This window comes from Zerene cesonia, unplaced genomic scaffold, assembly GCF_012273895.1.
Source record: "Zerene cesonia ecotype Mississippi unplaced genomic scaffold, Zerene_cesonia_1.1 Zces_u004, whole genome shotgun sequence".
In the NCBI taxonomy this organism is placed as follows: domain Eukaryota; kingdom Metazoa; phylum Arthropoda; class Insecta; order Lepidoptera; family Pieridae; genus Zerene; species Zerene cesonia.
In genome coordinates, this window is record NW_024045134.1 from 487039 (window position 1) to 501522 (window position 14484).

General features: G+C 34.8%; 1 protein-coding gene across 1 annotated transcript; it reads right to left on the reverse strand.

Moving 5' to 3' along the window:
* Positions 1-1272: 1272 nt before the first annotated feature.
* On the reverse strand, positions 1273-12420 carry LOC119838680 (E3 ubiquitin-protein ligase RNF25). Its single transcript, XM_038364752.1, has 7 exons — positions 12222-12420; positions 11840-12146; positions 8892-9110; positions 8426-8542; positions 7978-8094; positions 7330-7466; positions 1273-6615 (listed from the first exon to the last, which is right to left on the reverse strand). Exons 1-7 carry the CDS (start codon positions 12245-12247, stop codon positions 6561-6563), a joined length of 978 nt encoding a protein of 325 aa, XP_038220680.1. The 5' UTR covers positions 12248-12420; the 3' UTR covers positions 1273-6560.
* Between the last annotated feature and the right edge of the window lie 2064 nt (positions 12421-14484).

Sequence of the window (14484 nt, forward strand, 5' to 3'; positions counted from 1 at the left end):
TGATTTATGTATTTCTGTTGCCGATATAACCACTACTAAAAACAGAAAAGGGGGGCTACCACACGACAAACGTGATTTATTGCTGTATTTTATACATAATGCTATCTACGGACTCTTCGTGCGCAAGTGCAACTCCAACATTGTCGAATCGTTATTTTAAGAAGTCACTTCTAAACATATACATCCTTACAAATAAAAGTTACTCTGTACAACCTAAGAATAGCCATATGACTATTAAATATTGCAAAACGTACTAAGAGTGGCTTAAGTGACTACTTGTAGCAATATATTAACTTTAGCTCAACCCTGCCCTATTTAATTACGCTCAGTATAGCGTCAAAAATCTCTCATATTTATATTTCTGAAACTTAATAATTAAAGACTTTCAAAAATTATGTATTTTGAGACTAACGTTTATATAAATCAGTATTCCTACATCCATTACTTACTTATTTGACGCGGTGGCCTCAAAGACCTTGGCCTCCGACAGCAAGAGACGCTACTTATCCCGGCACGGAAAGATGTTTACCCAATCACTTCTGCGTAGTGCTACTAAATCGTTAGTTACTTGGTACGCCCACTGAGACTTGGAGCGGCCAACCAGCCCGCGGCCCGTAGGTTGCTCCATGTAAGCCCGCTTAGCAGCTCGCTCGTCTCCCATACGCAGAACGTGGCTTACCCAACGTAGCCTATGCGCTTTAACTTCGCCTAAGATTTTCCTTGTCCAGTATTTTGCGGAGTACTTTGCGTTCCGTTACATCCATTATCACCAATGTAATTCCTGCTCATTATCTCACTTCGCAATAAAATAAGAGATTTTTTTAGAAGTGTACAAAATATATGATTTTTTTTCATTAATAATGGATTTGAATACAGTAAAACTAAAAATCAAATTGCCTACAGCTAACAAGATAAAATGGGTTAAAAAGGCGATCTTTTGAAAGTAATTTCTGTTTTATACACTTTTACGTATCATAAATAAAACATACTTTTTAATTAAGGACTGGAAAGAGGGAATGGGCTGGGAAGGGAACCAGCCGCCAGTTCCCCCACTTACAGTACGAAACACAGCAGCATGCCAATAATTCACGCCGATCTTCTGTGGAGGTATGGTACATCCCCAAATCGTGCCGAAACGTGCTCGACTCCCACAATAAAACATTTCAAATGATATGCTATTTGAAAGAAAACTTGTGCCAGCTAGGTAACATTTACTGCGACATTAAATAGTAGGTGCTCTAGCTAAAAAGGTATTTAAATAAAACACTTCTATCTTTGGTTAAATTTATTTTCATAGGTATCTAATACATAGACATAACATTACGAAACTGACAATTACCGAATACACGTTCCATATGCGATACATTAACATTAATAGATATATAGCTACAAATATTATTAACGCTATGGTTGACTACTTGAACTAGCAATGAAGATTTGCTTTTGTAAGTGAACCATATTCAGATTGGAGCGCTTATGCATATAAATAGTTAACTTATTCGATCAAATATGTCGATGTTTAATGAGATATAATATTCATCCACAGATTATATCAAATTATTTAACTATCTACTCAATGGTCTCGATCTCTTTATAATTATAACAAGTCTTTTTTCAAACATTCGACATTGGAACGAATAAGGCAACACTATAGATGTAAGAGCAGTGGTGGCTTCCTGGTTGGGACCTCTGTGGTGGTTCGCGACATCACCAATGCTCGAAACGGTGAAGACATCGTGAAGAAACTGGCACGTCCAAGAATAAAAAGATCGATGAAATGTGACATCTTCCAGCTCGCAATTGGCCACACCAGTGGATTAGGCCAAAAGTCCTTAACCCTCATAACAGATGTGTCCCAGTAGTGGGTAAAATATGGACTGATGATGATGACAGGTGTAAAATATGGATTATATCACGTTCATGTAGTTAACCCAATAGCGAAACATTGTAAAATTACATACTAATTTAAAAGATTCAGCAAACGCTGAGATTTGAATTAGATTAAATTCACGAACACTAAATATCTAAGTACCTTCCGGTCCCAAACTTCCCGCGTATTAATAGTAATTAAAAATTAAATAATTCACAATATCATTCGAAAGAAGAAAAATAACTATTTATCATATCTTAAGTTACTATCGCGAAAAATAAAAGCCTATAAACAATTTCGAAGATCATTGATAAAACAGGCATCATTGCCGATGTACATTTTATACAAGCTGCCCGCATGTGTTCTATGCTCAATGGAAGTTATGCATACGTTAATGACATAAAAATACTCATAAAATCCCCGACGCATATAAATTCTATTAGATAAATTTAAAAAACTCTGTGTTTACAACCCTGACTGACATGACCCGCCTTCCTTTGCAAACCGCAAACGTGCTTACTAAGATTATATTTTCATAGACACAGTGACGTCATTAGCAGTGCGGCAAATGTCCGCTGTGCGAAGAATGTAACAGTTGTTTGTTGATAATTTTTTTGATGTGAACAGTGCATAATAATGTGATAGCTCCTGAGACATAGTTTTAAGCTAGTTCAGGAGCCTAAGAATTCATATTACTACACCTGCATGCAAAACTATAAATGCCATTGAGCATAGTACATCAGATACAGGACACCTACAGAAATTCGTTAAAATTTTATTCTACCAATGTTGATGCAAACAAAGTCGTTGCTAAATATTAAAATACATACATGAAGTATTACAATGGTACATGAATTTACAATTCAATGTTCATTTATTAAAGCTGCAAGATTGCTCAAATATAAACTTAATATAATCTACGGACACAAACATAGGGCTAGCTAAATCTATGTTATCTTTGAAATGTTTATAATTAAAACATATCTAATGCATTATACCATTCCTTTTTCAAATATTCAAAAAGGCAAATTTATATCAAAAGAGTTTAGAATGAAGTTTGAAGCTTTTAAAATATTATTACGAGTTATACTTAATCTATGAGTTATGCTTTAAAATATAAACCTATATAAGCGTCTTGATATTGTGTGGAATGATCTGCATTTAAACAATTCTATGAGCCTTGAACAATTAATTCAAAAGCTAGCCCTTACTAAACCTAAATAATAAATAAGTACAAATTAAACTATAAAACAGTCTTAGCCGTATTTACAAAACTTAAATATAAATATCCCGTCAGCCATACACTAGTACGCCGCTATACTTAAACTATAAATAAAAATGGTAAAAATCGTATCTGAGATACATAAACTGCCAAGCTGCATTGAACTCTATCCTCATTGTAGCAAAGTGCACATTCCTATTAAAGTACTAAGCCATTTTCAGTGATTTCTAAGACGTTCATGCCGCTTGACGAGTAGCTTGAGGAAATTATCAAGCCAGCGTATGACACACTCTCTGACTGATTCTCGTCATAAGCATTATGCAAGAAGCATGACGTCCGTTTAAAAAGAAGCCTTAAAAATATACAGATCAATTATTATACTCGCTGCATCGTACTGCGTCTACTATAGAACGGTTTTACAAGCCCGTTGGATGTTTCGTCTTTCTCTAATGCCATACATTGAATAAGGATAGCGGTCCAATCTCTTCATAAAATACCATACAAGTACGTACAGCTTTCAAATTAAACTTACCGAACAATTACTATGAGTGAGTTCTTCAGTAAATTAATAGGAATATTTCTGCGAACGATCCCTTATTTTAAAAAATTATTTGAATCACTGACAATGGCTATAGAAGCAAAGGACGAAACGGCGGAACATGTTAATTGTCTATTTAAGCTTAACATAGACAATTCGTAGAAATTATCAATTTTCCTTGAATCTCAGAATAAAACAGATGTTTATTTGTAATTATGACAATTTTAAAGTACCATAATTTTGTCAGAAATAGCCTATATGCTAATTTTCCATGCATCACTTTCCGTTTCATCCTTTACGTAAACAAACATACATTCAAGGGTCACTTATATTAACATTAACTTGGAATCTAGGGGATGACTAGGACGCGTCACAGAACCGTATCTTAAGCTACGAGTACATTGAATTTAACATTATTTGTGCAGCCCCACCATTACTGTATACTGTAGGGGGCGACTTCAAATTTATAACACACTTATCTATCTAACACTAGAGGATTACATTATCTTTGAAATACATACAGAATTATATCTCTGATACATATATGAAGACTACAATTTTTTGGCTAGACTTTAAAAAATCTCTACGCTTGATACCAACGCCGGAAACCGTAGCATTAGTCGACAATTACGATCTAGACGATGTGGATTTTTGTTGAAGCACAAGATAGGTGTGCAGAAAAGTAGGTAAATAGGTAGGTAGTAAATAGTAGGTAGTAAGTAGTAAGTTGTAGTAGCAGTTAATTGTAGGAACAGCAGATCATTCGAATTATCGAGTGCAATGCAATCATCGAGTTTCACAAGGCTGGCTACAGAGACAGACGTAACAGATGATCTTAGGAAAAGCAGATAGTACAGTCGAGATACAATGCATCGATTAAATTTATAGCAGCGTTACTACCTGCGACCCGCATATAACAGATCCACCTTCTAGATATTTATACTAATATTTTACACGAAAAGAGTAAATTTGTAAATTTATCTTATCTATATTATTCTAAATTGTCTTTAATTAAAGCATAACGTTCATGATTTGTTATCATTGCGCATATCAAGTTACGCCAGCGAAAATATTAAATAATAGGTAAGATATTTTAATGCTTCTAAAATGTAAAATTATTAAAATTTATAAAACATACAAGTATAACGCCAATTAATTATCAAAGCAATACAATTTACTAGTATAAGTTTACTTCTATTACATTTTTATATAGATAATTATTATCATTATATCATTAATTTATATGGTATTTAATGCCGATAGAAACATAACAACATGTAATGACATCAATACATTGCAGTTTTGAGAAACAAGCACGAAACTCATTTACGGTAAAAGAAGATTCGATTGATCGAGTCACAATCATTTCGTTTAAAATAATTCTTTCATACACAACTGTTGTCCGTTGAAGGACTAGAGACTCTTAATATATTAATAATTCACTTTGTGCGTATAGTATGTCAATAAAACTACACACAACACTTATATTTGCGATACAATGGTAGGTATACATTATATAACATTAACTATTATAAACACTTATAAATTTGAAGCCGCCCGTAAATTGTTTCAAACCACGCAGTCCTTTTTTTCTATGTTTTTTTAAGAGGTTTTAATACTGCGGGTTTGCTATGCAGACTGACCATGGAGTTATATTATTTTAAGGTATCGAAGGATCAATTTCGCTTGAACAATATCAATGTGTCAGTACATTTTGTGATAAATCTGCAGAAATCTTGCCGATGTAATGTGAACTTTAAAAGCAATTCGATGAATTCTTTTTAACAGACTACGTTTCAGAATCAAAAATCGATTATATTAACTGCGGATTGGGAGGGGGTGGAAGGTTACTTAGTAGCGATAGATTAATTTAATTAATAACTGATCAAGGACGCCAGCTTTCTAATAGCAAATAATTAAGGCATACGAGGATTATAGTGTAAAAAAGCTTATATATTTTGCTGTTAGTTTTTGGTAATACAAAACGTACGTATTAGGTAAATCGTCAGTCTGTATACTCCGACTGAGTCGGTTAACTTAAAAAGGGACCCTGTATAGGAACTTATTAATAGCATATACGTAAAATCGATTTTCGATTCTCGATCGACGACTTTAAAAGTCACGTAATTGAGCAGTCCGACGTTTACTAAACGGTAATCGAATATGTGTTTTAAAACTTTCAATTTAAAGCTGATTTTCTCGTAATCATTACAACGTCTCGTTACTAAATTGAACATGAAAATAGAACACAACTCTTTGAAAAAACGTCGAAAAATAACGATATAGTAGAATATAGTCTGTTTGTTAAAATGTAGAATGTTAAAAAGAAATTCACCATAGTGGATACTACTTGACGAATAGACGCCCGCACCGTTGTCAAATTGAGGGTATTCGGAACAAGAACTCTTGCCAAAACCCGCCTGATCGAAAAATTGCAGGCAATTGACAAGAATTTTTTTGCAAGTAACTGCTTTATATCGGCAGCACAGAGTTAAACCAACAAATTTGTCAAATAGATTGTATTCTGGAACAAAATATTTGCCAATACCAGCAAATACACCAAAAAGCGGGTATTTTGCTAGAATTTTTTTGCAACTACCCCCAAATACTACTAAACGGTATATGTTTATCACATCACTCGTATATCGCCAATATATAGTGTCAAGTTGTTTCCGTGTGCGTTTGTTTATTTCGAAATTTTGCTGGCATATATTCATCAAGTTATACGAACAATCTGTAGTGTTATGTTGTTCGTGTGTACATTCATCTGTATGTCTGTATGTAAGTGTATGTTTATCTATATGCTCGTCTGTATGATCATATGTTTGTTCGTGTGTACGTTTGTCCGTCTGTCCGTGCGTGTGTGCGGTGGGGCTCGCGCGTGTGCTAGGTCGCTAGGGCGTGGCGGGCGGGTCGGTTGGCGATGCGGGTCACCGCGAACCGCCGCGCCCGCGCCGGCCGGGTTTGCCGCGGCGGTTGAAACCCCTTTGGGTGAAGAAAGGGTTTTTCATTTAGTACGATACATAATCGACTGTGGCTGTGCACAGTCGTGTCAGTTAGTCATCTTGGCACATCACGTGAACGTATAACCGAGGGGTCCCGGGTTCGATTCCAAGTGGAGAGTGACAGAAAAAAGTCTCGGCCTGTTTGGCCGCAGAAGGCTGATCACCCCCAAGCCCATAGATAATTGATCAGTGGAACAGACGGTTAGCTGTCCCATACCCCACAAGGCGGCACGGGAATTCACACGCACGTTTTTGTTTACTTTTTATAATACTATTTAAACCTTTTCAATTTTGTACTCACATAGCTACTGTTGCCTACAGCCATTCCCAAATTCCTTCATTGTTTTACAGACAAAAAGTAGATTTTATCAAAAAGAACAAATTAAGACCCGTCTAGCTTTCCTCACCACCCGAGTCAAATCCTTCCATTCGTCGGTCATTCCTTATCCCTAAACCTTAAGAGGCCGGCAGAGCATTCTTAGAGGCACTACCTCTGCTAATGTCCATGGGCGGTGGTTATCGCTTACCGAGGGTCTGATAATTCCCCGGTCTTATCGAAGTTGTGTTGCATCCCCGGTGTGAGCCGGCCCAATTCATGCCGAAGCATGCTCAACTCCCATTTAAATAGTTTCCCGCTATGGCAAAAAAAGAGACAGAGGTTACAATAATAAAAAAAAATTGCCAGATAACTCACCTATACGGGCCGCGGTACGGCGGGCGGGTGGGGGAAGCGGGCGCTACGGACGCGTTGGAGTTGCCCGTGGCCCGCACGCTACTGGACGTCTCCGGCTTGGGCGCGTTCTGCGTGCCGCTCGTGGACGACTTGGGCTCCTGGAAGGGGAATTGTGGCATCCATTAATGGATTAATCCAAACATTAAGCCTTTAGGGACATCCATCCCCCACTCTCCCCCCCCCCTTGATAAATTTTAATAAAAGTAGATTTAATTTGTAAATTCCGAATCGTAGTTCATATTTTAAATCATAACGTGTGACGTCACAAAACTTTTGATTTCTTTCATTAGTTTGTTTGCCACCCACCCAACTTTTACTGTAACGACTCAGTCTGGGGACGAACAAATATTTATAAAAAGTTCTATTTAAGGGCAATTCTTAGTACTTATTAACCTCCTTCTTGGTGCAGTAGTTAACGCGTGATCGTAGAACCGAGGGGTCCTGGGATCGATTCGCGGTGGGGATGCACGAAAAGAAAAATGTCTCGGTCTAGCAGGACACAGAAGGCTGATTACCTACTTGTCCGTAAAGAAAATCGATCAGTGATACATATGACGTATATCATCTGCCCCATGCCCCACAGAACAATAAATCCGTTATGTCACATACCTCCTGATCAGCAGGATCGGTGATGATGAGCGGTGGAGGTTCAGTATCACCAACTCCAATCACCCCACCGCGAGCTAATTGATGCGCCATCAGGGCCGCCATGCGTTCTTGCATAGCCTATAAGACATTTATTGAAATTACATACAAATATGACTTTTACTATAACTAGTGGACTTGCTGACTTGATTGATTGAAAATATTATTACATATAAAAAAACAAATAACAAATTATGTGGAAGTGAAAACACAGAAATATAAAAAAAAAACTAAAATAGCTATTTTAGGTGATAAACAATTATATATTATTATTTATATACTGGGTTATATACTATGTAATAAATAAACTTATCTTGATTACAGATTACATCACTAAAAAATTAATAGACTATCGTTTAGAATTTAACTTATATATTTACACTTATTCTTGGTTATTATTGCAATTGCTTACCCGTATTTCATCAGTAAGGTGGAATGGTTGAGCGTCAATAGATTCCACTGGTGGTGGTGCTTTCTTCAGCTCATCCACATTAAATTGTACAGTCGAACGGCAGACAGGGCAAGTTTGCTAGAAAAGTTCTCTTTTAGTTCCATATTAAAATGTTTCAGATATCTTAAAGTACACTAGATTAAATGATTCGCATTGCTTTATAATATGGTATTATTTTAATTGTTTACAAATTCTTGTTAAACATTAATATGTACTGAAATAATACAAGACTTAATAATACTTTTATCAACAGATTAAATAGCAAGCAGACTTTTAAATATTCTTTCTTACTCTTAGTCCTTACTTGTAACGAAAACATGTCAATGTTTATTGGAAAGAAATTTATGATGTCACACTGTGGCTGGCTGGACATTAAAGAAAAATTCAAGGAAATGTATTGCAATTGAGTGTAAATTAAGAATAATACCTGATACGGCTTGGCCTCAATCTTTTGCCATGTGGGTAGCTTATCTATTTCTTCTTCATAGTACTTCTTCCCAGCAATGAAGTGTTTCGACAAGCACTGGCTATGGAAATAATGGAAACAGGGCGTCTTGATGAAGACGTCGCCCTTGACAAACCCGTGAAGGCAGATGACGCATTGCCCACGAGGCAGGTTGCATTGCGTGAGGCATTCCCTTACCATCTATAATATTAGCAAACATACGAAGTTGAAGGTAAAGTTGTGGAGAAGGATAGGCTTATGTTGTAAGAGATAATTGTTTTAAACAAAAAAATAAATAGTCTTAAAATTCTTAAAACAAATTCAAATTTTAAAACCTTAAAGTTTCTAAAACTGATAAAAATGTATTCGCTAATATAAGTATAATAGTATAATTGTGAACTTTTATAGTAGTGGCCGCTAATGACCTTGATGTTAAAAAGCGACCTAAAATAAATAAATGAAAAAAAAAAAATCAAATTTTAATGTGACGACACATAATGCTTTCCAGCCGTCAAATAAAAAAAAGAATCACCAAAATCCGTTCAGTGATTATAAACACAAAAAAAACAGTCAAATTAAAAACTGTCTTCTTTTCTAGAAGTTGTTTGTAAAGAAGTTAAAATCCCTCGAATTAAATGATCCAGAAAATTTATCAAAAAGTTTAAATAGTTTTAGAATAGCAATACCATATTGGCCACTTGTATCGGCTTCGCTTAAGTACCTCAATATTTGGACAATTTAATAACAATAAATGCATGGGATATACATATAGTAGAGGAGCCCAAGAGGGGATTTTGGGATTTACTCAAGCGTGTCAGATTATTATAATAAGGGAAGGTACCTTACCTATTTGCTAAGTACCTCCAGAAAGTTTGAGTGCTATTGTCTAATCAGCATACTAATAGATTTCTGAAATTCAATAGAATTCCAATAGGTTTCTGAAACGCTTGAGTAAATACACATTTGGCATCTTGGGCTCTCCTACTAATATATGTGTATAGGCTATGTTACTCGATAGAGCTTTCTAATTGTAAATTTTTTTTTTACAAGCGCTGTAGTCAAAGCAAAGATGTGTAGACAGTCTCGGTGTTTTCTCGAAAGGAGAGACAGAGTTATTTTCACATTTATAATGTAGGGATTTGGTTTTATGTCAAATCGGGAGAAACAAAAAGCTAGAAAAATTTAGTCTATATATTAAAGCAACTTGCAATTTATTTAGCACACAGATAATGTAGATATTTTGGAATAACAAAATAAATATTAAACTAATGACTAAAAATTGTAAGCTCCTGTTGTGCATGAGCCTCCAAAAAGGGTTACTACAAAAATTGCATTTAATACTCTAGAGATAAATATGGTTTATATATTGCTTAAATTTGGCATATTTGGCTATGCTATAAGCATAAACAATGTTTGTTGTTCAGTCAGAAGCCTAGCCCCTTTATTAAGTGGTGTACAAGGACTGGCAGGCACTATTAATATGATAGAGTGAATATGGGACTAAGGTTGCTGGTTTCTTTCAATAAGTTTAGTTAGATCATTTTCATTAAAATTTTAAAAGCTTGGTAGTCACATCTTGATTTAAATTATACCCTTAACAAGGATATGTGTGTTTGTTGCTCTTTCACGCAAAAACTACTGAACCAATTGCAATGAAATTTGGTACGTAAACAGCTGGACAACTGGAATAAAATATAGGCAACTTTTTATCCCGATATTACTACGGGATACGGACTTACGCGGGTGAAACCGCGGGGCGCAGCTAGTTGTAATATAATTAAGAAAACTATGCAAAACACCATCAAAATGATTCAAAAAGTCAATATGCCAATGTTTGTAGATTTCAATGCCATTATGAATGTTATAGATTCAAAACTTTTGTTTATCTGTTTGATCAAATGGCTGAATATCATTGATGCTGTTAGTGATGTCATTCAATTTTAAGTTTAATTGAAAGGAATATTATTGATAAGTGTATCATGAATAATTTGCATTGACAAAAAAAAATACTTGAAAATATAAAGATTAGAAAAAATAAATGCTATTAAAAATCAAAATCAAAACATATTGTTGTAATGATGCTTTTAATTCATAAGTAATATGGATAGGGAAGGATACAGCTTCATAGTCCTTTATTTGCATTTTCTCCATTTAAAACAGAAATGTATTTGTGAAAATTAAGAAAACATAAATATGATGCCATATTGTTTGTTATCACATAAATCAATAGTATTAACAAAACCATTCGCAGCAATTTGCAATAATTCTTCTAAATTATTATGATTATAAAGCCACAGATTATAAGATCACCAGTAATGTATCTTATTCTAAGTTAATGTATTAAGCTTTGCTAGTAAATTATTGATAACCAATTCGTGAGTAAAATGATTTTAATGTGGAAGTAAGAACAGTTATATGTCACTCAATCTTTCCTTTCAAATACATGTTTAATTAAAATGTTTGTGTAACTGCTACATGATATTCCTCAGTTTGAATGTATTATTTACTTAGATGAATGGAGGAACCTTGGTCAAGTAAGCTTTTGTCTCGGTCTAATGTAGGTCACAGAGAACCTGTTGCATAATATTCATCTATTGTACCTTTTGCTACTTATGTAATCAAGTAATTGTCTGTTAGAAATTTCTAGAATGTTCTTGTGTAATATAGTAGACAAGTAGACATTCAATTTCACTTTCTTAATAAAATATGCATTAAACAATGGAAGTTGTAGATTTTTTTTTTTAATATACTAATAATATAAAGCTAAAGTGTTAGTTTATTTATTTGTTTGTTTGAACATGCTTAACTTGGAAACCTCTAGACAAATTTCTTCTCATCATTGGATGTCTATAAAATTCCTCTACATGTACCTACGGTGAAGTCAGGGAAGACCAATTGTTTATAAATAAAATATGATTTATGATTCTTACCTCAATCAGTTCATAAACAATCAGGTGCCCAATGTTTTCCAGCAACTTGTCTTCTATATCTGATTGAATGCAAGATAAAATCCTATCATCAAGACCTCGGGGGTTCCTCATGATGACCTTGGGGCTGCTGTCTGGATATTCAGGAGTTAGGTATACCTCCAGAGTTAAGCGAACATATTGTTCATCGCTCTTATCACCAGTAGAAGGAAGGACGTTTATTTCAACACTTTTCGGTACCCCATCCTCTCGTTTTATTACGATGTCTGGGGCAAATATCGCCTCCAGAGCTTGAAGCTCTTCATAAACTCTGTAGAACACCAATTATAATTAATTTTAGCCGATTTTTAACTGATTTAATCAAATTTTAAGAAAAATTACACACCTCTCGTCAACTGCGGCGGCACTCATGATGATAGCAGAACGCAAACTGGCTCAAATTGTATCCGGGGCTCAGACTCAGATAGCTTTTTTAGTGCATTAAAGTTCAGGCAGGCGCAATGCAGTCGTTGCAGCTAACAGCTGGTTTACCGAATCCCAACAAAAATCAATCTTGCTATCACTTGCTACCACAGATAACATGTGAGATTTCAAGTTGTGACGGGAATGAGGTTTGACGTATACATTGACAGATCGTGTCAGAGCCTTTATAGTAGATTAATAATAAGTATGCTGCCATTAAGAAAAATAATGATTGAGAAGCGATATAGAGATTTTTACTGAGTTTTCTAACTTTCAGGAAATAAAACAATATTATCAATGCAAAAACAATTGCCAATGACGTTAGACTATTAACTAGACTGTGTATCAAATAAATAATTGTTTTGATAAAATTAGATCTATTCCTATAGAGTTAGGGTTGCTATTTCCTTTAAGCGAAAGCTAACCAAAAGCGGTCCTGACTAAAAGTCTCTCCCTGGTAGTGTGTCCTTATCCGACATCTTGCCAACTAAACGACCAATTAATTTTTTGTCATTAATCTACTCTTCAACTCAAACCGAAAGTCAACTCTCTACTCAAAGTTTCTATTTCATTTTTTTATGATTTACCAAAACGAAGAACTCACAAACTTGGAAACGTATTTCAATATTTCTAGAATTCCTTCAGTTAATAATAAATAAATGAACAACGTTTAAGAGAACTTACCTGAGAAGGTATTTGAATGATCGGGCCTAATAACATTATTAGTAAAATAATAAAATTTTGTAAGATTGTTTTATGGGGTTAATTTATACCAACGATCGTATTTTAAAGGTAACCAAGAGATTTATTGATCTCAAACATTTCTAACCAACAACGCAAATTAACGGCCAGTGGTGCTGTTCATATCGCGCACACCACTCATCCCCAATTTCCCGTTATCAATCTGAACGTACACAGTTCCCTGTGACCACACGCTTTGCTGTGGCAATAAACAAGTCACAGGGGCAGGCGCTTATAGGCGATGGTGTTGACCTGCAACAGGCTGTTTTTCTCAAGATCAACTTTATGTTGCGTTTTCGAGTCTTACGGTCTTTATATATTGCCTCCAGAAAGAAAAACTGCATACAGTTTATTCAGAGATTTTTTATACAAATATTATTTCATATAGTTCATACAGAGATTTAAGTGCAAATTTAAGAATTTTTTTTAAAGACTTCCTATATGTTACGTTTATGTTTAGATTACTGAATAGTTACTACGTATGTTACTGAATATTAATAATCTTTTAAATTTTATCTCGTTTTGTTATTGTTTTCATATACTTACCATATCAGAAATTAATTATCACTTTCTACTATTATACAAGTTGCATTACAGAACGGCAGATAATTATATAACAAACCTTTGAATTTACTGACTTATTTCATAGTTTGGCCACATAGTTGGTATTAGAGGACATCAGGCTACTTTTACTTAAATTAAGGAATCAGGGTTATCTGTGACTAATTTTAAGATACAGGGTTTCTTTTAAAATCCTGTGGCTGGGATACAGTCGCGGATTTCAGCTAGTGTACCTGTATTTATTAAGTACAAACTAACAATCAGGGCAATATGAAGGACGCTGTAAAAATCAATACAATCGGATGCAGTGATAGAAGCTTGGTATTGGATAGCTCAAATCAGACGATTAGGGTGGGGTTGCATCAATACTTTTAGACCCGTACGCTTCTTAGTATTACAAACTTTGGGTAATTTCAAAATTTACTCATTCCTTGAAATAATTTTAGGGTTTTATCGTACTATTATATTTACAATAAAAAATTTATATTATAGTCCATTTATTAGCCTAAAGATACGAATATCTCCTTTGTTTAGTAGACCCGTTGTTAAAGTTAGGGGGAAAAATAAGCAATACATGAAATTTGAGTTACTACTCTAATTAAAAAAAGCTGTTCCAAAACCCGCCAGCTTGACACAATTTTTTTTAAAGTCATAGCGGGCAAGCGAGCTGGTGGTTCGCGGTGGTTCCTGATGGTAAGCGATCCCTACCGCCCATGAACATTCACAGAAGTAGTGCCTCTGCGGATTCGCTGCCCGCTTTTAATGGGAAAGGGAAAACGAAAGGATTGGAGATCGGAGAGAACTAATAGATATTATAACTACGTTTATAAAGATGACTCATTGTGGATTAATATTAAAAAGTTTTGTGTGAAAAGATAATTAAA